General features: G+C 42.7%; 1 protein-coding gene across 7 annotated transcripts in view; it reads right to left on the bottom strand.

Annotated features, from left to right (window-relative positions):
• Window positions 1-23,668, bottom strand: part of MCUR1 (mitochondrial calcium uniporter regulator 1) — a 35,418-nt gene extending 11,750 nt beyond the window's left edge. For 2 of the 7 annotated variants that reach the window (XR_007772756.1, XM_050941650.1), the window contains exons 1-7: window positions 22,891-23,268; window positions 20,340-20,462; window positions 19,242-19,345; window positions 9,636-9,737; window positions 6,858-6,899; window positions 4,328-4,399; window positions 2,577-2,609 (exon numbers count right to left, since the gene is read on the bottom strand). Coding sequence is in view for 6 of the 7 variants with exons in the window: in XM_050941650.1 (XP_050797607.1) it covers window positions 2,577-2,609; window positions 4,328-4,399; window positions 6,858-6,899; window positions 9,636-9,737; window positions 19,242-19,345; window positions 20,340-20,462; window positions 22,891-22,981 (567 nt within the window). In the remaining variant the exon portion in view is untranslated. Of the gene's footprint in view, window positions 1-2,576; window positions 2,610-4,327; window positions 4,400-6,857; window positions 6,900-9,635; window positions 9,738-19,241; window positions 19,346-20,339; window positions 20,463-22,890 lie in introns of all 7 variants that reach the window. The other 5 variants (XM_050941654.1, XM_050941656.1, XM_050941653.1 and 2 more) reach the window with 5 other exon arrangements.
• Window positions 23,669-24,188: the final 520 nt, after the last annotated feature.

Genomic DNA, 24,188 nt, shown 5'->3' with positions numbered 1-24,188 from the left:
AAGTTACAAACCATCATGACAAGAGATTGAACATTACAATAATAAGTAATAGCTGATCACCACTACCTGGTGCCATGCTCAAAAGAACAATTACATTTAAAATGATTCCATAATTTTAGAGTGAAATTATGCACAATACATATTTTAGTAGTGTTAGCTATATTTAAGGTTGCTAGAACTTCCATTCTAATGGGCACTTTTTAGTAGTTTATATTTTTCAACTTTTTTGGATGGAATTTTCCAGGTCTGGCCTTTGTTCAAAGTTTTGTTGTTTGTTTGTTTGAAATTATTCAGATATTTTAAAAAAGAATAAAGACAGGGAAATGCACACTTTCAGCAGTAAAGAAGTCAGCAACTACTTGTAACAGTTCTAGCACCTAAGTAGATGGGGAACAGAAAACTAAAAGTTGGCAGGGAGTTGGCCCTTAGATTTGATATGTGTTTTCAGTGGTTGAGTAACAATCCATAAAAGTGAAAAGTACAGGTCCAATAACAATGATATTCTTTTAACATTTTTATGGCATTTCCTAGAATTTTAAAAAGTAATAGAAAAAAATCCATAATGTGGACTAATTTGCTAAGCAGCAAGCGCTGGGCTAATGGAGTAACTGGTAGCAGAAGATAACAGCCTACTATTATGTTAATCAGCACTAGAGCCAGGTGGTGCACAAACTTTATCCAGGAGTTTTACAGATATTTGCTGACAAGAGAATTCTTGGTTCCGGAAGGGTGTCTGCTGCAGTGGTTCTTCCCCTGTCCCTCCTCAAAACCTATGTCTATCCTCCAGCCCTTGTCCCTTACAAGCCCCACTCCTCCTAATGCCCCCACCACCCTGACTCATTCTCTTCTTGGCTCCTGACCCTTCACATCCCTCAGCTTCTTCCCATCATCCTCTTATTGTCTCTCCCCATCCCCATCTTCCTCCCACCCTCTGTCTCCTATACATCCCGCCCCCGCCTGTCCCATCCAGTTCCCCCCTCTGGTTCCTGCCTCTCCTCCTCCATCTACACCCCACATTTCCCAGTTTGTGCTCCCCACGTGCCTCCCCTAATACTCCCTTTGCTCCTATTCAACTCTGACTCCTGGCTCTTATCTCTCACTCCTTCCTCCACAGATACTGTCCTACTAGCCTTCTGCTTCTCCCCACCCTCTGGCTCCTGCAACCCCTCTTTTCCTTTATCTCTTCCCCATTCTTTAGCTCTCTGCAGTCTAAATCAGGCTGCTCCTCCTCCTCACTGCCTGGGTACCAGCAGGGAGTACACAGAGCATAGGGGAGAGAATCTCCCTGCTCTCAGTTCTGCTGCCACAGTATCCTGGAGCAACATTTGCAAGGAAAGTTCTCAGTCTCTGCAGCACTGGACTAGAGCATTCCCCGTATTTTTTTTTCATGGGACCAGCATGCTTGACACAAAGACCACCCCTTTGTCAAATTTCAAGTCCCTGCTTCAAAACATGGAGGTACTACAACATCTTAAAAAGTCTTATAAGCATTTGTTAACAGGGCAAAACACTGTATTTTTCCCTAATTTTGTCCTCAGAAACCGCTGATCCTATTTTTTAAAAGGAGGGCTATGGGAGGGGGAGGAGGTTCACCCTGAGGCAGACACCCAGTATGGAAAAATTCAGCCCAAATGGTTAGTTTGGCAGGGTTACCATCGAAACAGAGTCTTACAATGTGTTGACCAATCTTAACTAAAGACATCACTCCTGTGATGTCTATAAATATGTTGAATACTGTAGTAAATTTAAGCAAGCTGTAAGATTCATTTGAACTAGTTTTATATAAATTGCCAGGATCTCCAATTCAATTACATGAAAGAGAAAAGATCATTCTATTCTACAATACTCATGGCTCCACCTCTTTCGTTATGCAGACTCGCGATATTTTCTTGTGTGGTAAGAGCAGGTAAAGCAAACTGCCAGAATGTTCTTGGCAGATGCCCTAGTACCAGTGGTTCCCAAACTGTGGGTTGTGGCCCCAAAAGGAACATGCCACCAGCAGGTGAGATTCTGGTGATCCCTACTACATGTAGGGTGCCGTTTTGCTCTGCGCAGCATGGCCTTGCATGCACCATACATACGAGGTCACGCTGTGCGGAGAATGCTTTTTTGTAGAAAAAAATGGTGTTGTCCATGCAGGATATCTCGAACATACTGTGCATGTGAGGTCATGCTGTGCAGAGGACACACACTTTTTCTCTACAAAATGGCATCCTCCATGCTGTCTGGGGTCCTGGCAGGAAATACTTCATTAAAATGGGATCTTGCCAGCAAAAAATTGGGGAACCTCTGCTCTAGTCCTAGGCTCAGAGCAATGAAAAGCTCACCCTTTGCTCATTTCTCAGCAGCCTTAGTTTGCCCATTCAACTCTGAGTCTTTCTGGTTATATTTGTGACTGTCCCTCCCAACTTCTTTGTGTGGGCTTATGCCCCACATTTCAGTCAGCCTCTCCTCTTCCCAAACTGGATTTTTGGATGCAGCAGCAGGAAACATTTTGACTAGCTATTGCAATGTCATAACCTCAGTAATGCCTTTCTGCTTCCTATCTTATCACTAGAGAAACTTTCCTACCTTACCTTTAAATGCAGAAGTTGAAACCGGATAAATAACTGTAAGACAAATACTGTGTATATATTTATATTTTTAAACAACATGCTGATAGAATATTAGCTTACCATGCTTTGGAAATATTTTATGAGTAAAGCCACTGGCTAAGCCTTTACTAATTTAAGTTACCTCAGGTATCTTCCTAGGTAAGTGTGCTTTATTTTTTCCTACAGCTTTTATAGGACTCTGGGCATTCAAGTATAAGTCTCACCTGTGTCCAAGTGCATATGCCAATAATGCTTTCACTAATGCAGAAGAAACAACATCTAGACATAAGCACAGGTTGAAGAGAGGCCACAGAACTTTCACCCAGCCCTTTATTTTGAGTTCTCCTCTTTCTTATTATGTACAAATAAACCTTATTTTATATGTAGCATCATGTTTTCCATTCACCTGCCTCTTTCCCCATTCTATGCCAGAGTTCTGCCCATGCATGATGTCTGCTGACAACAATTAGCTAGCTAGCAAGCAGTCTCCTTGAAAGATACAATGCCCTGTATAACAGACTACAGTGGAATACATGACTGTAGTTTACAGTTGTCTACTTCTTCACATAAAGGTTGGGGGTTTCATCTAGAAAAGCAATGTGGTCTAGTGCTTTGTGCTGAACTCTATTCCGGTCATCTTGGACACATCACGAACTCTTTGTGCCTAAGTTAACTGATCTGTAAAATGCATACAATAATGCTTATGTACCCATAGAGATATTGTGAGGTTTGCTATTTAAGTAGTTAAGAGCTTTAGAGGAAAGGTGCTACATTAGTGCAAAGCATTATTTTTGCAACATCTGAAAAATCTACAAGTTCAAAAGTTTGAAGGCTTCAATTTGTTCTTCAATCCAATCCTCTCATGGGGCAGCACAGAGGGCTACCCACAGTATTAAGTCATTGACCCAACCCAGGATAGCTCATTTGACAACCATTATGAGTAATCACTTCCAAGGGCACATCTACCAGTTTTGAAAGAATAAAGATTAGCAGTATCTAAAGAAAACAAAGCTAACTGCCCAGAGTAATGGTCAATATTATTCCCTCACTACACATCTATGAAATATAAATGTTAAATGTGATGACTAGGGAAAATAAAATCTGTAGAGAAATGTCATTCAAAAAAGACTATTCAAGTTAGGCAATATAATTTTCTTTGATTTGCTGAAATACATTTTGGTAATGGCATTTACAGGAGCTTAAAACAGAGTTACATATAATACTCTAAAAGAGGGAAAAAACCCTGCTAATTTATTGTAACTTTTATTACTCCACTTTAAGATCATAAAGATTTTCAGTTCTACCAATCACTTGAAAGTCAGAAGTGACCAGATCCATACCATTTAGGACAAGATAGTGTGAAGATCACTTCAATCAAACTGTTGGCTGACATACTGGCTACAATGTAATTAGTCCCCTATTGGGGCAAGGATAGGGTTTCAATGTAGGTAATTTAAAAAAGCAATTAAACTTAATTTGACTAGATAATTTAGAAAAAAACCCATTGTTTTTAATATCCAGATTAATGAGGAAATAACATCAAAATATGATAAAATATTAAAAGTGAATGGTGTCGCATTATACTACGGCACTATTAAGATGAATAATTATGGTTCACACTAGCTTCTGGCCAAAAGACTTCATTGACAACCATGAAAATTACATTCTTGACCAAATAATTTCAAATGGTATTCACATTTTACATACTTCTAGAAGAAATCCATAAAACATACCAGTTCTTTTACTCTGCTCTTCTCCAGATTGAAGCCTAATTTGTTATCTGCACGAACTTTGGTAACTTCATCCTAGAGAAAAATTATGCAAAATATATCAGGAAATTAAAAAAAACAAAACAAAACATTTTCCTTGTTCAATTCATAAGCTAAGAAATGGAACAAATTTATTGTGCCTTCCTACTGCAAACCTCAACAAAAGGACTTTTTTACTGATAGGCTGCATCAGTTTCACAGTATGTGGGGACCTATTTTGCCCCTTCAATCAATGGAAGATACTCATGACCTCTGGGGTGAACAGGATTCCTGAAAGCTAGGACAACTAGCAGCTGCTTTTGAGACTAAAACACTGACAGCAGATCCAGGACAACATAACATGTCCATCCAATGAAGCTGAGAACATTTCTTGTGTCCCAGGTATGACAAACTTATATGTTTGGAGGCCAGGTCTGGGTCTGTGTAAAGTTTTGATGTCCCATAGAGACATACTACTGCTCTAATCTATTCAAGGCAGCATATAAAAATATGCTTGCAAAGAGAACACTAGTAATGGTCATCTCTCTAATAACTGTTGCACTTAAAAGAAAACTACAGATAACTTAAGACAGGTAATGGAATATTTCCTGGAAGTTATATAACAGACATATTATATTTCTAAAACTTTATAGAGTTACTTGCAATGTTTTACTCGCACAATAGCAGTAAATGGTTCTGCTGCTTCTCAATGACAGCTACCATTTTACTGCTACTTCCCAGAGGAATTCCAGTCTCCAGACTGTGGGCCACAGAGCAAGCTGCTAACCAGACTAGTGCACAGGATAAATGTGAAGACTGATGAATATTTCAAGAAATTCTATGTATTAGAGACATGCGAGCATTTATTTTTACAAGTCACTATATTAAGCTAATAAAAAAACCGTTTATCTTAGCATGAACAACACTTACACTGATTTCTGTTTTAGTAATTTTTAATTCTGCTAAATAACTTTAAAATTAGTGACAGATATTTTACAATTATCAATTAATTATGAAATTTTAAGTTATGATTTTCTTTTAACAAACCTATCTCACATACTGTGTAAATTTGTGTGTTTTATGTAAGAACAAATAAATTATTTTAACCTTGACTGTTACCCAGAGTAAATTTTCATTATATGACTAAGAAAAAATGTAACTGAATAATTGAATTTTATGTAAAAACAAATTATGATGACCTCAAACCTCTATAAAATCTGCTAATGAAAACTACCAGTTTTAGGAAGAATTATTTGGGATAGAGATATTAACATCTATGTAAAAGGAAATAAATATCAAATGCAACTAATTATAATAGATCTAGTCTAAAAAAATAGGGATTAATTAGAAGTATTTAAAACTATATTTTAGAGTGTTCAAAAATGCACAATACAAATGTACAATATGAGCCTTATTTTAGTCATGATGTAATATTATGGAAATCAAGTCAACAGGAAGGGGATGGGGTGATGAAGGCAATAATTAAAAGATCACACAGTTACTAAGGCCTTGGCTACACGGCGCTTTACAGCGCTGCAACTTTCTCGCTCAGGGATGTGAAAAAACACCCCTCTGAGCGCAGCAAGTTACAGTGCTGTAAAGCGCCAGTGTAAACAGTGCCCCAGCGCTGGAAGCGCAGCTCCCAGTGCTGTAAGCTAATCCTCAGGGGGAGGTGGAGTACCTGCAGCACTGGGAGAGCTCTCTCCCAGTGCTGGCACTGCGACCACACTCACACTTCAAAGCACTGCCGCAGGAGCGCTCCTGCGGCAGCGCTGTACAGCTACAAGTGTAGCCATACCCTAAGTCTAGCTATGTCAACAGCTTGATAGTTTAGTGGAGAAGCATTAGATCAGCAACCTGGGAGTGGAAGGGTGTGTCCTCTCTTCAGCTGAGAGGAGCAAAGTAGGGCAGAGTGGTGAATAGGAACCCTGAGACTGTCCTCAGGAGACAGCCATTTTTCCTAAGGGCAGTCTGGCTTCATTAACACTGGGAACAATGGGAAGTGGTGTCCATTTTGAAAGAGGACTTTTTTTTTGTTTTTTTATTTAAGGGCATCCCATAGCTTCACACCCATTGAAAATTGGAGACAGCAATCATTTTGAAAGAGGCCAGTTAGTAATGGAATTCATAGATAACAAAGTGGCCTTAAGAACAGAACTCAATTCAGTCTTAACCATGGAACTGAAACTGACATTTGCTTAATTCAATCAATGAAATGCAAATAAAGGAAAACAGCTAAGAGTGTGAAAAATAAATCCAATTTAAAACATATTTTTAGGTTTTAATAGTTTCAGGCACCACTAAGAATACGTACATGAAGCTGCCTTTGCTGCAAACTCCAGGATTTGGAGATTTCAGTCCCCCATACAGGGACCTGCAGCACAACAACTAAGCACTTTAATAGTAAAAACCTTTTAGAAGTGAACAAGATAGATATTTAAAATGGCTCTCTAAATTCTTCATGTTCATTATAGTCATATTGCATCTTAGTAGTAATATAAACAATGTATCTTACCATTACTTGCTTCTTTAGCAGATAGAGTTCAAGTTTTATTTTCTTAAAAAAAAAACATATAAGTAAAAGTCCTAAAAGTACTGGTGAATCTGCATTACAGCTACTAGCACTGTACTAATGATCAATAAACTATGAATATTTCTAATTTCCTTTTCATTTTATAGATTGTCTAGTCCCAGCAAATGTGAGACAGTTTATAGTATCAATTAGTTATTTCTGCAAAAACACTTGTTTAGAAGCAGGTGTATCTACAGCTTCTTTCTGTTATTAACACTCCAGAATTGTTTTTTTAAGAGTTCCATTTTAATAAATGGTAAGGGCTGTCAAGCGATTAAAAAAATTAATTGTGATTAATTGCACTGTTAATAATAGAATACCATTTAAATAGTTTTGGCTGCTTTCTACATTTTCAAATATATTGATTTCAATTACAATACAGAATACAAAGTGTACGGTGCTCACTTTATTTTTGATTACAAGTATTTGCACTGAAAAAAAAAGAAACTATTTCAATTTACCTAATACACGTACTGTAGTGCAATCTCTATCATGAAAGTTTAATTTACAAATGTAGAATTATGTACAAAAAAACTGCATTCAAAAATAAAACAATCTAAATTTTAGAGCCTGCAAGGCCACTCAGTCCTACTTTTTGTTCAGACAATCGCTCAGACAAACAAGTTTGTTACATTTGCAGGAGATAAGGGTGCCCACTTGTTTCCAATGTCACCTGAAAGTGAGAATAGGCATTCTCATGGCACTGTTGTAGCCAGAATTGCAAGGTATTTACTAATAATACTAATGCGAAACATTCATATGCCCCTTTATGCTTCAGCCACCATTCCAGAGGACATGCTTCCATGCTGATGACACTCGTAAAAAAAATGTGTTAATTAAATTTGTGACTCAACTCCTTGGGGGGAGACCTGTATATTCCCTGCTCTGTTTTACCCACATTCTGCCATATATTTCATGTTATAGCAGTCTTGCATGATGACCCAGCACATGTTGTTCATTTTAAGAATACTTTCACTGCAGATTTCACAAAATGGAAAGAAGGTACCAATGTGAGATTTCTAAAGATAGCTACAGCACTCGAACCAAGGTTTAAGAATCTGAGCGCCTTCCAAAATCTGCGAGGGACAAGGTGCAGAGTATGCTTTCAGAAGTCGTAAAAGAGCAACACTCTGATGCAAAAACTACGGAACTCGAATCACCAAAAGAGAAAATCAACCTTCTGCTGGTGGCACCTGACTCAGATAATAAAAATGAACATGCGTCGGTCCGCACTGCTTTGGATTGTTATCAAGCAGATCTTGTCATTGGCATGGACAAATGCTCCCTGGAATGGTAGTTGAAGCATGAAGTGATATATAAATCTTTAGCGCATCTGTCACGTAAATATCTTGCAATGCTGGCTACAACAGTGCCATGAGAACGCCTGTTCTCACTTTCAGGTGACATTGTAATCAAAAAGAGGTCAGCATTATCTCCTGTAAATGTAAACAAACTTGTTTGTCTTAGCGATTGGTTGAACAAACATAGGACTGAATGGACTCCTAGGCTCTGATGTTTTACATTGTTTTGTTTTTGAGTGCGGTAATATAACAAAAAACTTAACATTTGTAAGTTGCACTTTCACGACAAAGAGATTGCACTACAGTACTTGTACAAGGTGAACTGAAAAATACAATTTCTTTTGTTTATAATTTTGACCGTGCAAATATTTGTAATAAAAAATAATGTACATTGATTTCAACTACAACACAAAATACAATATATATGAAAGTGTAGAAAAACATCCAAAATATTTAATACATTTCAATTGGCATGCTATTGTTTAACAGTGCAATTAAAACTGAGATTATGATTAATTTTTTTGAGTTAATTGCGTGAGTTAACTGCGATTAATCAACAGCCCTAATAATTGGGTTTCCAATTTATGTAAGTTAAACACAGTTCAGAAACACCTTAAGTTAACAGTCCCATTATTTTTTCCTTGCTCATTCACCTCTAAATATATGAGATTAAGGATAAACAATTCTTCCCTTCTCAACAGCCAACAGAACATCTTCTATTTTGTTTCCTGTAATTGTGACCTTTGGCAGAATTGTTAACAACCTACCATGCTCTACAAGATTTCTTTCAACATCTTTTTGTTCGCTGTAAATTTGTTAAACCACATCTGCCAACCAGATGGTAAAGATTCCTCCTCTTCAGCAGACTAATTTCACTCCTTTGGGCTGACTGATAGGGTCCCTATACAGCAAAGGGATATGCTCAGCTTCTAGGAAGAGAAGCAATGGATATCTGACATATGCCAGGAGTGTTTTAATTCTGTCCCCAAAGGAGCCTAAAAATCTTAAAAGACATGGATTCAACTATGAATTGTATAACTACTACTGGATCAATTTTTTTAACGCCGTAAATGATTAATTATATTATATTACTACTTCTTCAGGTTACTAGGAGCTCTGCAAGCAACTCTCCCCACTTGATACTATGATTCCTCTACTCTTGGCTTTCCCTCCCCTCCTCCCAACACAGAGAAGTTTTAAAACACAACAACAAAGCTTGATGCAAGGCTTTCCTCTAAGCTATGTGTTCTCAAACTGGGGCTCATGACCACCTTCCCTTACTTTATGGCAAATTGGGAGGGGCATCTCAAAGCTTTTTTCTGTTGTAACATGAAGTCATTGTATGGAAAAAATTGAGAACCACTTCTCTATGTGGTATACAAAAAATAGTGCTACTGTAGTTTGCATATGTGTTTTTTACCTCATTTTCAGCTCGGAGTGCTGAAAATTCACTCTTTTCTAATATAATCATATCCTTTTTCACACCACCAATATGAGACATTATTTGCTGAAGCGTTATTTCCTTTGAAAGAAGAAAGAAAATTCAGCTCATACCATAACAATTGCAACATCCTAAAAAACTTCTCACTTCTGTACAAATATAATATTTAAAATGCTATTATTTCAGTGTCTGTGTCACTTAATTGAGACTTGCGATCCAGCCATTTTAGACTGACCAATTTTCATCCTGGATATGGAACACACATTTTTTAAATGAATGTGTTAACATAAGATGGCTAATTTAAGCTCAGAAGCTAGCTAAATTTTAGAGCTAGCACAAAACACTAGCTATTTCTGAAACATCTACAGGTTGGTGGAATTATATAATCACTGGTAGTTCCTCTCTTCATATTTTCGGCTTTCTTTCTCTTCCTGCTGCAGCTGTATGTGTGGTGTTGTAACATTAAAGCAACTAGTGGCTCCAGTGATGCAAAGAGCTGGAGAGGATATGGGGAAATAAGTGCATTCAGACCATATCAATCATATTGCACCTGCCAGCCGTAATGTCTGCAGACTAATGAATACATGTAATACTACATACTGTACCAAGTCAAATAAGAGGGCATTTTATTGTAGGCATGTACTTAACCTAGAATACGAATAAGAACTTGTGACAAACTGCTCTTTTCCTCTTATAATAAAATAAAAAAAGATGCACAGAACAGCATATAAAGACAGCACTTCAGTAAAATGTTCTTTCCTAGTTCAGCCAAATTCAAGATATCAGTTTCAAGAATGCTTACTTCAACACCCCAGAGAATGCAATTTAGGTGCCATAACTACTCAGGAGTGCTCAACAGGTCCATTAGTCACACCAATACAAAGCCATGATAACTTGTGTTTTTCTTTTTCTTTTTTTTTAATTGTTACAGCTAATGATGATCATCAACTGGCTCTGGTTATGAAGACATGTCAATAGCAGTATTACTTCAATGTTTAATTTAAGTGAACTATTAAACAATGCCTAAGTCCTGATATCTTCCCTGTGTTTATTTTAAATAAGCAGTATTATCTTATACATATTTTCAATTTCACTGAGGACAGCAAACAGGACAGAGAACACAAAAAGTGGAGAAAGGCCTGCTCCCACTTGTTTTACCCTATCGTTCATCCCCCCCAGTTCTCTCTGTAATTGTAGGCATTTTTCTATAACTGTACTAACACTAGTCTTTACACCATCCAGGTAGTAATGGAGGTAAATATTTTTCCCCATGCTATATATGAGGATGCTAAGAGAGGCTATAGGACATGAACAAGGCCACAGAGAAAGTCAGCATCAGAGCCATAATTAGAACACAAAAATTCCTGGCTCTCAGACATTCATATAATTTACTAGAACAAACTTTCTTATGCTATTGAGTCACCCCTTGTGACCAAAGGCTAGAGATGAGCTAGCTTCTATAAGCCATTTGCTGGTGGCTGGGAGGGGGCTTTGAGCAACCCTAGCACTACTGGTCTACTTCCAGCTGCAAATAGGTCTGGGGTCTTCTTAGAACCACCCTCCAAAAAAATTCAAAAGACACATAGAGCTGCCCGGCTGACTGTAGAGAACATCAAGAATAATCCATGAGTTTCAGGAAATAATCATAGTGACAAATAATCATATCTTGTATATGATGGAAACCACTTCAAGCCAGGGCGTATTACCGCACCTCCAGCACCACTGATTCAGGGTCTATTTGAACAGGTACTGGAGGACTTCTTGTCCAAATTTAGCATGGTCTCTAGATTGCTGAGAGATTGCTTAGCGAGAAGCAAAAGTGTGACATGATGACCAGGTCACCACCTTGCAAATGTGCATGTTAGCCAGAAATGTCACAGAAGTCGCTTGGCATCTAGTCAATGTCTCAGTACTCTATCTGGGCCTAGCCAACTCATAACGCAGGTGAATAACACTGGATATCCATGACAAACTCCTTTGCATGGAAACAGGACTGCCTGTGACTGCAAAAGGAATGAACAATTTAAACAAAGAATGGAAACGTTTAGTCTGTTCTAGATAAAATTACTATAGCTCTTCTGAGATCTAGGGTGTGTGCAATCTCTCCTCTCCCTTACTATGGTGAGGCTTTGGGAAGAAGGTTAAGGAAACTGCTTGGTTGATCTGAAAAGTGGAGACCACTTTTGTACACAAGCTTAGATAGAGACAAAGGTAGACTTTATCTGTATAAGAAACCATATATGGAGAATCTGATACTAGTGCTCTCAACTCTCTCGGCTGACGTAATGGTTACTAAAAACACTACCTCAACTGAGAGGTGCAACAGAAAGCTGGTTACTAATGGCTCAAAGGGGGGACCCATCAGCTTTGTTAAGACTAGATTCAGGCTCTATGGCAGAACAGGGTTCTGTACTTGAATAAACAGTCTGTCCAAACTCTTTAAAAATCTTATAGTCATCAGGTTGGAAAAAAGGGAGTGGTTATCCACATGATGGTGGAATGTTGATCCAGCCACTAGATGTAATGTGATTGAGCTAACTGCCAATCCTTGATATTTCAGCTACAAACAATCTATTCAGCATAGGCTGGACTAAGCAAGAATAGCGGAGACCCCTTTCAGCTTCAACCGGATGGAAAACCTCTCCCATTTAGCAAGATAAATTGTCCTAGTTGATGGTTTTCTACTACTATTCAGTACTACCTCCTGCATCTCTCTAGAGTATGACTCCTCTACTGAAGTTAACCACAGTCTCCAGGCTTCCAAGTGAAGGGCCTGAAGATTGGGGTGGAGGAGGCAGCCAAACTTCTGAGAAATCAGGTCTGTGTGAAGTGGGAGTAATAGTGAGGGACTGATTGGACTTCTCAAGAGATGTGAAAACCAGTATCGATGGGGCCATTCCAGGGCAACTGCTATAAGACAGGCCTTGTGCTGGTTGGCCTTGTACAGAACTTTGGAACAAGACAGAGAGGGGGAAAAAAGAGTAGAGCAGACCCTTTGACCACAGCAGTAGAAAAGCATCTGTTAATGAACCCAGGCTCAGTTCTGCTCTGAAGCAGAATGGGTGAAATTTTGTGTTGTTCTTTGTTGCAAAGGGATCCATTTGGAGAGTTCCCCAGAGCTGGAAAATTGACCTTGTTATATCTGGGCAAAGGGTCTACACGTGGTGATTATTAAAAAAAAAACAAAACTGCTCATGTGATCTGCTAGCACAGGGGTAGGCAACCTATGGCACAGGTGCCGAAGGCGGCACGTGAGCTGATTTTCACTGGTACTCACACTGCTTGGGTCCTGGCCACCGGTCCAGGGGGCTCTGCATTTTAATTTAATTTTAAATGAAGCTTCTTAAACATTTTGAAAACCTTATTTACTTTACAGACAACAACAGTTTAGTTCTATATTATAGCCTTATAGAAAGAGACCTTCTAAAAATGTTAAAATGTATTACTGGCACACAAAACCTTAAATTAGAGTGAATAAATGAAAACTTGGCACACTACTTCTGAAAGGTTGCCGACCCCTGTGCTAGCATATTCCAAATCCTCAGGAGGTAGGCTGTTTTCAGAAGCACAGAGGTGTCATTGCAGAAGTCCCAGAGGAGTATTGCTTCCCAACAAAGTAGAGGAGATGGGGTTAGGGTGACTAGATGTCTTGATTTTATAGGGACAGTCCCAATTTTGGAGTCTTTTTCTTATATAGACTCCTATTACCCCCCATCTCCTGTCCCAATTATCCACATTTTCTGTCTGGTTACCCTAGATGGGTCTCCCCCTGGTTTCTTTACATAAAACATGGCGGTCATATTGTTGGTTGGCACCAATATTCCCCTTCCCCTAACGAGAGGGAGGAACATCATACAAGGTAAGCAAAACTCCTTGATGTTTATATGTAGGCTGAGATCTTGGGGAGACCAGAGACTTGCATCTGCAAGGGTCCCACATGAGCCCCAGCCCAGGTCTGAGGCATTAGTGACTAAAGTAAGAAATTGTTGAGGTGGGATGAAAGGAACACCCTTGCAGATGTTTATTGGGTCTATCTACCAATCTAGGGAAGATAAGATGTGACTTGGTATGCATTAACATATCTATGTGGTGCTTTTTTAGAGAATACACCTCTGTCAACCAGCCCTGAAGGAGTCGGACACAGTCTGAACTACTGGACCACATAAGTGCACTCTGCCTTATGCCTAAACGTCCACCCCAGGGTGAGAGGATAAGCCCTTAAGTCCAGAATGAGGTTTTGCATTGCCTGAAATCTTGTTTGCGATAGTAAGGTCCTGGCTGCTGCAGAGTCCATGACTTTACTCCAATGAATTCTGTATCACAGACAGGACCTACTTTTCTGAGTTAATCAGCAGGCCAAGTCATCCAAGTAAGGGACTACATGACCCCAACCTCCACAGGAAAGCTTCTACTACTGTCATGCACCTTGAAAAACAAGTGGTGCAGCGAAGAGACTAAAGGGAACCATTGTAAACGAATAATGGCAACTGCTGACAATGAATCTCAGAAATTTTCTGTGGCCCTGATGAATCGCCATGTGAAAGTAGGCGTCCTTTAAGTCAAGAGCAGCATATCAGTCCCCCAGCTCCAGGGAAGGGTTTATGGAAGCTAGACTGACCATTTGGAATTGTGATTTTTGTAATAACTTGTTTAACTGCCTTAGATCTAGACTCACTTTTGCCTTTGGGACCAGGAAATATTGGGAGTATTCCCTTGAACAAAGGAGGGACCACCTCTATAGCTTCTACAAAGAGAAGTGATTGTATTTCTTGTAATAATTCTGCTTTGTGACAGGGGTCCCTGACGAGGGACAGGGAAGGGGTAGGGAGAGAAGGAAATAAATTGGCGCCTATATCCCACTGCCACCATGCTTAGAACCCACCAATCTGTTGTGATGTGGGACAGACAGTTTGAAAAAAATTGTAAAAGAAAAAGAAGGCACTCTTAGAACCTGTAGAATGCTCTTGACCTGCCCATCAAAACGAGCTCTTGGAAGATGCTGCCTGCCTTGACGATCTGGTGGCTGACAAAGGAGAGGGCAATGGTGGGTGCCTTTTGTAACCTCTGCTCCTTTTCCTTGACAGATCTTGGGCTTGAGGGGCAAACCCCCCAAAATTCTGGACTGATGAGAAAAAAAAAAGGTCTCCCACTTCACTGCTGAGGTGCAAATGCCCAGGGATTTCAGGGTTGATCTAGAGCAATGGTCCCCAACCTTTTCTCAGGGGTGAGCGCCAGGTGACTAACTGCCGAGGACCGTGGCCGTCGGAGAAGCAGCCATCAAAATGCTGCCGTGAAGTGGCAACGTCAAGAGGCATCGCCACCGAAATGCCACTATGAAGGAGCGTCATCACGAAATTTGGCGGGATTTAGACGGTAACGCTTCTTGACGTTGCCACTTCTTGGCAGGATTTCAGTGGCTGCTTGTCCAGCGGCCAGTAGGCGAGCACCATGACGCCCATGGGCACTACGTTGGGGACCTCTGATCTGGAGCCTTTGAGAGTATGCAGAGAGTCTTGTCCATCTTTTGTGAGAAGTGCTACGGCCCTTCAAAAGATAATTCCTGGATTGTCTGCTGTACTTCTAGTGGGAGGCCAGAAGAGTGTAACCAGGACGAGTGCCTCATCATGATAGCAGAGGTCATGCTGCAAGCTGCAGAATCTGCTGCATCAAGACCTGCCTGCAGAGCCATTCTGGCAACCAACTTGCCCTCCTCTATCAAACACTGGAACTCCTGTTTCACCTTGTCTGGGAGCTTGTCTTTGAAACTATGAAACTATATCCCACGAGATGAAATTGTAACACCCCAGCAAAGCTTGCTGGTTTGCAATATGATGCTGTAATCCTCCTGTGGAATAAAGCTTCCTCCCAAGTAAGTCCAGCTTCTTCTCCTCAATTTTTGGGGGTTGTTGCCTTGTGTCCTGTCTGTCTCTCTTTCTCATTTGCTGCTGCCACGACAAGGGAATCTGGAGGGGGATGATTACACAGGTGCCTGAACTCCCTGAGAGGGAACACAGTACCTCCTCTTTGTTCTTTCTGCAGTCAGAGGAGGCTCCAGGCCCCAGCACGCCAAGCGCGTGCTTGGGGTGGCAAGCTGCGGGGGTCGCTCTGCTGGCACCGCGAGGGTGGCAGGCAGGCTGCCTCCGGCAGTTTGCCTGCGGAGGGTCTGCTGGTCCCGCGGCTTCAGCAGCGGACCGCCAGAGGCAGCTTGCCTGCCGTGCTTGGGGCGGAAAACTCCCTAGAGCCGCCCTTGGAGGCAGGGAAGCTGGGGTCTGCCAGAGGACCTTGGTAGGCTCTAAGACTTCTCCCTATAAACGAGATTATTCTGGTTGGAGATGCTGATATCAAAATATCCATTAGCTTATGAGATTTCTCCCAGGCCTCCTCTGGGTGGATGTCTAAGTCCATAGCCATCCTCCTCAACAATTCCTGATGGGTCTTAAAATAATCAGAAGGCAGAAAAATAGGCTCCACCACAACTGCCTCATCAGGAGACCAAGAAGAGGATGCCAGCAGTATTGGGAACTGGTCATGAGAGGGACCCTGAATCTGTTCAGAGCAAGGCTCAGTACTGACGATAGGATGCTTTTGGCACTGATGCACCCAATGACCAGTACGTGGAGCCTGCTAAGGTGGCTGTAGAAACGCTCTCGAATCAGGGAGGAAGCCCCACAGACTCCAGAAGGGCCACTGCTATGGCTCCAGCCCCCAACTGTCTGTAGCTCAAGAGACCGTTCTATTAATCCCTTTCTGGAACTAAGGCTGAACTCACATCGGGCAGGTGACATACTCCTGATGGTGGGACTCGCTAAGTTGGGCTACATAGGATCCCACTTCAGAGTCTGATGAAGGAGAAGCCTCTTCTTGTGACCATGGCAGTGCCATACCGATTGGTACTAGCGAAGAAGGTTCAGAGTCTGAAGAAAGGGGAGCAGAGATCATCTGTAGCTTTCCCTCAGATAGTACTCCTTTAATTGATACTCTGATGGTTGAACCCAATGGAATTGCCTAGTGCAGAGGTTAAGGAACTGACGGTGGCACATTGGGCACTGGTGCCAGGTGAGTCTCTTGAACTGCTGATGATGACAGCACTGAGAGATTTAGCAACTCTCTTGCAGCCTCAAATGCCTCAGCAGTAGATGGCACTGGGAGGACACTCTGCGGTACCGTCGTGCGAGGAGATGCCAACGAAGGTACTTTGGGAGCTGGTCTCAGCAGGCCAAAACTAAGCTCTGGAGTCAGTAAATTCCCATTTAAAGGCATGCTCTGGGGAGTGGTTCCTCTTGAACACACTCCTGTGTCTTTAGAAGAACTCAACCTCTTCACATCTTCCAGTGACCCTGGCACACAGTCTGATTTCCAATGCCTCTTCCTCAGTATTAGCAACACCAAGCTGCCTCTTGGTACTGGCAGGGCCAGAGGCGTGCTACTGGCCAATACCAAGGTGCTCAGTACTTGGACCAAGATAGACAGCTCAGATGGACAACATATTTGCTGCTCGAATTGGCACTGTTTTAGTCTGGTTGCCCTGCCTTTTTTAGAATGGGGCTTACAGCCCTTGCAAATGGCACACTGGTCAACCATTTGAGCCTCCCCCAAGCACTTAAGGTAGCTGGGATGAGGGTTACTATTAGCCACTGCCTCATGGTAAGAATGGCAGGGCTTGAAACCCAGAGAACATGGTATAATTCCAGTACCAAGGCCAGTATTGAGACAGGGTGCCAGAACCACACAAAACAACTTTTTTTTTTTTTAAGTTGACTACCTATTAAACTATACTACCTATACAGCAGTTACTATAGTACATCCTCGCTATAAAACCCTTCATATTAATGAACCTTCAGCTATAATGAGGCTGGACTCTGGACTCCACTTCCAGGCCTGCTGCAGCTGCAACACTGGAGGAGCTGTCAGACTCCCCACCCTCAAGAGCACTCTTTTGCTATAACAAACCCCTGGCTATAATGAACAAATGGCTTGGATCCCAATGTGTTTATTATAGCAAGGGTGTACTGTATTTACAGAATGTAACTAAAAATTGAAGAAGCAAGGACAAGAAACTCTAATAACCATCATGGGTGATAGGAAGGAAATGAGGGGGGTCAGGGGAAGTTGGACCCTTTATGCCTGTGCATAGGTGTGAGGCAGCAAACAGAACTTGTGATACCCCAATGGATACCACTAAGGGAAAATTTCTCTGAGAACCATGCACTGGAGTGCACGAATGCCTACAGTGGAATGGACAAGTGAAATCACTCAAAGAAGAACTGAGAAAACCCTTACTTCTTTGTGATAGCAAATGGGTTTGTCCTTCTTGGGAAGACATGCACTATTCACTATATCTCATATGCCAGTCAATTTGTGTGTGTCACATACCTCATTTATCTCAGTCTCTTACCTAAAAATTCTCTGGTCAATTACCTTTTCAATCCAAAAATTAGGGCATATATTGCACTTGAGCTTGAAAAGTCTGCATCTGGCCTATGCACTGAATCACAATAGTTGAAATTCAAAATTCAAAGTAACACTTGTTTGTGTATTTGAGAATATGGGGGAAAAAAATCAGGCCTCAAAACTAAATATAAATCAAGTATCCAGTTTGAAAACACCCAGAAGATACATAGGGATGCTTACATTGTATATTTAACCCCAAATTTCTTTGCTGTTGAAAATGTAAGGTACAATTTGAAGTACAGTCATTCCTTAAACACCAAGTTATTTTTTCATAGAATCATAGAAGATTAGGGTTGGACGGGACCTCAGGAGGTCATCTAGTCCAACTCCCTGCTCAAAGCAGGACCAACCCCAACTAAATCATCCCAGCCAGCAGCACTGTCCATCCAGCAATTTGTATCTCACAAATGAGTATTGCTTCTCTTCCTCCCTGGCTACGCTTCCTCCCACCCCCCTCAAAGTTGGCTCCTTGATAGCAGGGAAGGAAGAGAGAGAAAGAGGCTGCTATGGTCATTCTCAGGAGGTGCGCCAGTGTAAGGACCCAGGCTGAGAGAGGACTGATCCCCCCCACCTCCCAGCAAACCAGCTCCCTGTATTCTCTATATACAGCTCACTCATCTCCTGGGGCTGCCCTGTTAAAGGTAACGCCACGGGGGAGGGGTGAGCACGTCCTCCTGGGGGTGCAGGGCCTGGCACACCATGCCCCAGGAGGGTCCCACATGTGGCACAGTAGCCAGGCCACTGGGCTACCCCTCGCCATTAGCTTCGCACAATCTCCTGTGCGTGAGTGTCGGAAGAGCAGAGCCCGCGGAGTTTGGAGAAACATCCTGTTCCATTGTGGCGGGTAGGGATACCAGTGCAGTCTGGTTCTAGTTACTTACTGTGCAGCAATAAGGAGGCCGGGTTGCGATGCAGTGCAGCAGAATGAGAACCAGGATGCCTGAGTTCTATTCCCAGTGCTGCCGTGCACTCAAGAGGGATGCTGAGCAAGCCATGCCATCTCCTTGTGCCTTGTGCATGGGGCCAGTAACGAGTTCTGAGGCTTAATTCATTTGTGTTTGTGAGGAGTCTGTTTTACTTGTAGAAACATTAAATTTTGGTTTTCTTTAAATCCAATACCTTCTTGTATCTCACCTGCTGTACTTTTGTGACCATGTCCTTGTAAATCACATCCATGTTGGTGTTCATAATTTTCACTAAAGCAGATACAATGATCTCTGATTGCTGAGTAGTGAACCCTAAGCAAAACAAAATACAGCAAAACATAGCAAAATTATGCCTGAACCATTTTTTCAGAAATGTCTCTTTCAAATACTATTCACAAAGATTTTAAATAAATTACGGCCATGGCAGAGGCTACAAACATTCCTCCCTCCTTTCAGAACTAATAACAGAACACAGTGTTACTGTTCAATTAATTAAATTTAAAACACATAAACATCCAAGGTTTCTCCACCATAAAATGACAACTGCAGTATAGCTAAATGGCAACTTCTACTGTTCACCACTATCCCTCAACAACAATATAGGATGCTGGTATTTTATTTATTAAAACAGATGTGGATATTGATGGGAATGTCATATTCTCTCTCTCATGCCTGCTTAGTTTTTTGTGAACAAGCATGTTATTGGAAGTTATAACCTTGCTCTTCAAGAGCAGTGACCTGATTTTAGTAGACTACTTGTTCAGAAAAATGTAAAAGGCATGCACAATCCAATAAATCAGAACAAAGCTAGCTGGTCTGTTTTAGGTCTACCAGTCTTTGAGATTCTGTAAAATGTAACAATATGTAAAGTGAAATGTATTATGATTTAACTCACTACTGCTGATTTTTATAACAGTTGCAACATTCTAAGATATTTTGCAAAACAATAATCCCCCAAGAAGTACTTTCAACATTTGCAGGTTCACAATAAAGGCAGTGATACAATCTTATGGATGAGAATTAAAAAAATACAAAAGGAGGGCAATTACAAGGCTTCTGACCTCAGTTACACAGATGTAAATCCAAAATAACAAAGGTCAAAATTTGATCTTAATAATGTCCTTTTAAAGCAGAATAAATATCTCAGTAGGTTTTAAGCAATCTTTATAAAAGCTATCTCACTAAGAATGACACTTTTAAGAGAGACAGAGAAATAATTGCACAAGTTTAGTACACTGAAATGATACAGCAGAAAACAGTTATAGATCACTTTACATATTTGAATAATTTGTAACAGAAAAGTTACCATTTTCTTCCAACAGGCACACTAGAGCATGGGTGTCAAAGAATAGCTTTCTACTCCCCGATAAGGAAAATTTCCCCTTGACACTGTGAGTTTGTAAAGATGATGCCACAGAGATGCTTAAGTCTACAAAAAACACAAGTTACTGTGTCAATATGAAAGTACATTCACTAACACTTTTATTCCTATAAGTAGTTCACTACATGCTTCCAATAACTAAAAATTGGCATTACTTTAATCTACTATAAAATTCAAAAATCTCCCCCAACATACATTGTTGCAATATGCTCAGGATTCTAGAGTTAGAGTGCAAAGCACCTTGCAGTCAGCTATTCTGTTCACTTTTTTAATACAGTTGTATGCCATCACCATGGGATCTGAGCACTTTCTAGTAACGTATTACCCTTGTGAGTAATCTTGCTGAACTCAGTAGGACTCCTCATGCGTAAAGCCACATTACAAGTGGTACAGCACCATAACTGCTCTGCCACTGCAGTGTAGACATTTACTACAGCAACAGAGAGCACACTCCCTTAAGACGCAGTAGCTGACAAAATTCTTCCATTAACCTAGCAGGGTCTATGCTGGGGCTTTGGTCCGCTTAACTACATCTCTCACACAGTGTGAATTTTTGACACTCCTAAGTGACGCAGCTAAGTCAACCTAAATTTTAGGTGTAAATGAGGTCTTACTCACACACAGATGGTCGTTGGATTAGGGCTTAAATAATGACATCAGCACCTACTCAAGTCTGTGGGAGTGGAGGGCACTTGGTATCTTTGTGGCCTACGTTCACAATCTTAGGTCAGATCTACACTATAAGTTTACATTGCTGTAACTATGTCACTCGAGTGTGAAAAACCCACAACCCCTGAGCGACGCAGTTATTCCAACCTAACCCCAAGTGTAGACAGTGTTATGTTTATGAGGGTTTCTTCTGTTAACATAACTATTGCCTCTTGCAGAGGTGAATTACTACGCTCATGTGAGAACTTCTCCCCTCAGTGAAGTAGTGTCTTCACTGAGGTAATACACTGGCACTGTTGTACTGGTACAGTTACATCGCTGCCGCATTTTAAGTGGAGATCTGCCCTTACTTCATTAGCAGTTACTTGCCATTGCAGTATTTATTGAAGTACAGTAGGACTTCAGAATTACAAACTGAGGCCATGGCTACACTGGCACTTTACAGCGCTGCAACTTTCGCACTCAGGGGTGTGAAAAAAAACACCCCCCTGAGCGCTGCAAGATACAGCGCTGTAAAGCCTCAGTGTAAACAGTGCTGCAGCACTGGGAGCACAGCTCCCAGCGCTGCAAGCTACACCCGTAGAGGATGTGGAGTACGTGCAGCGCTGGGAGAGCTCTCCCCCAGCGCTGGCGCTGCGACCACACTCGAAACTTCAAAGCGCTGCCGCTTTGAAGTGCAAGTGTAGCCATACCCTAACTGGTCAACCACACACCTCATTTGGAACTGAACTATGCAATCAGGTAGTGGTGAGAATGGAGAGCAAACACTCTACAAAACTGTGTTAAATGAACTACTAACTTTGAGGTTCTGCTGCACTTGATGACCCTTCAAACTGAAAATATTTATTTACAATCAGATATTTACCATTGTAAACAAAACTTAAAAAACACACACAGCAAATATTGTTGCAGTTTGTTTTTTTCAAATGGGGTGTGAGGAGATGGGATTGTTGTAGGGAACCCGAGATAGGCTGGAGTGCTGTGGCTACTGAAGAGTTATGAGGTTGACTTGTGGTAAAGACGACACCCATTTTATATGTAACAACTCCCACCAAACTGTACAGAATATATAGTTATGTTTGATTCAAATCTCCTGTAGACGTGTTTAAAGTGTAATAGGGTTAGTTTTCTGGATTAAGAATAACTGGAAAAAAAGTAATAGTTTATTCCAACAACTGGCAGAAAATAGCATTTCCGCAGGAGGGTGCATTGTCTCAGGTGAAGCACAGGGAGACTAAACAGCAATGGTAAAAAAAATCGGGATTGGGAGGTGGGGAGTAATTGGCACCAATATAAGACAAAGCACAAAATATCATGACCATCCCTATAAAATCAGAAGATTTAGTCACCCTAGGGAAGCAACAGCTGGGACCCCCCGCTCAGTTTTCCTAAACGCGGCTTGTCACAACATCACGGGCGGCCGGACAAGGCGCCGGCACAGTTGCACTGGCTTTAGAAACCAGCAGGCCTGGCCCAGAAGCGCTCGGGCTCCGGTCACGGGCCGCCTTCGCTAAGCAGACCGGAAGCCCCCTTTGCTGTCGGGGTGGGGGCAGCCCGTGCGCGCAGAGCGCCCCAGCCGGGGGCGGACACCTCCAGCCCGCAGCGCTGCGGGGCCTGGGGCACAGCGCGCACCCGGGCTCCCGGCTCCCAGGCCAGGCCCAGCCCGCCGCTCCCGCCAGGCGCACGAGGGTAACTGGCAGCGCCAGGCGAGGGCAGAGAGCGACACGGGGTGACCCCCCCCGCCCGGGGAAGTTGCGCTGCCCCTCCCCCAGCCGGGCTGCGGCGCCCGCGAGACCCCCGAGCTCACCCCGCTCCCCGCGCGCGCCGCAATGGCGCAGGCGGCCGGTGCCCGCGGCGGCGGCAGCGCCGAGCCCGCTGATGCCTTTACTCCAGAGCATGGTGCCGGGGGCCGCATCCCCTGGCGGCGGTTACTAGCGGGCGCGCGTGGGCCCGGAACGTCCAAAGCGCCGCTGCTTCCAGTCTCCAAGGCGACGGCGCGAGGACGTCACGTGAGGCAGCGGAGCGGCCGGAACAGGAGGACCAAGCACAGCGAAAGTCTGGCTCTCATCGCATCGCCCTCCGCCTGGGGGCGGTGCTAGGGCTGTCGCCTCAAATCCCTGCGCCCCGGCTTCCTAATTCCGGCACCAACTCATTGGGCAGCCAATGCGCGTGCCAGCCAAGGGGGTGTTTCCATATGACGTCTGGTGATGTCATGGTCTTCGCTGCCTTGATTGACGCAGAGGCGTAGGCCTGGCGGAGTCCTGGGTAGTGCCTGGGAGCTGGCCAAGGGGTAAAGCTGCGGTGGGGCGGCCTGGGCCCTGCTGCATTGGATCAGCCCCGCACAAGGGCTAGCGAAAGAGCCAGGCATGGGGCTGTATGTTAACAGGTGCCCACCTGGGTGCTGTCTGATGCTTTACGAGTTACTGCAGGGGTGGCCAGCCTGAGAAGGAGCCAGAATTTGCCAATGTGCATTGCCAGAGAGCCACAGTAATATGTCAGCAGCCCCACCCCCCCATCTGTTCCCGGTGCCTCCCATGCATAGGAAGCCCTCAGCCGTCAGTGCTTCCCCTCCTTCGCCTTACATCTCCCAGTCAGCTGTTTTGTGGCATGCAGGAGGCTCTGGGTGGGAGTGAGAGCACAGCAGGCTTGGGAGCGGGCTGGAAGGGGTGGAGTGGGGGGCAGGGCCTGTGGCAGAGCCAGGGGTTGAGCAAGAAAGTTGGTTCCTGTAGCTACATCTCTAGAGTTGATGCCTATATAAGGAGCCGCATATTAACTTCTGAAGAACTGCATGTGGCTCCGGAGTCACAGGTTGGCCACCCCTGAGCTAATGGGTGGAGAAGTTTTGGCACCCAGTATGAATGCTGCCTTGCCTGGTGCAAATCACTAAGGAGACTCTGAATTAGACCTTTGTTGTGGGCAAAAAAGCAACAAAAGTAAGGTGTAACACCTCTCCCCGCTTCCCCCCCCCCCCAAAGCAGGTTAGTGGCACTGTAATGAAGTACGCAGGAAAGGCTAACGGAACTGACTACATTGCAGTGAGTTGCATTGGATCCTGTGGCTTTCATAAGTCTGCCTGTCCGTAGCTATGGTTCTCCTAGTACACCC

The sequence above is a fragment of the Gopherus flavomarginatus genome, chromosome 2, assembly GCF_025201925.1.
Source record: "Gopherus flavomarginatus isolate rGopFla2 chromosome 2, rGopFla2.mat.asm, whole genome shotgun sequence".
NCBI classification, from domain to species: domain Eukaryota; kingdom Metazoa; phylum Chordata; order Testudines; family Testudinidae; genus Gopherus; species Gopherus flavomarginatus.
Note: the sequence above shows the minus strand (reverse complement) of the source record. Positions and strands in the feature narration are given on the sequence as shown.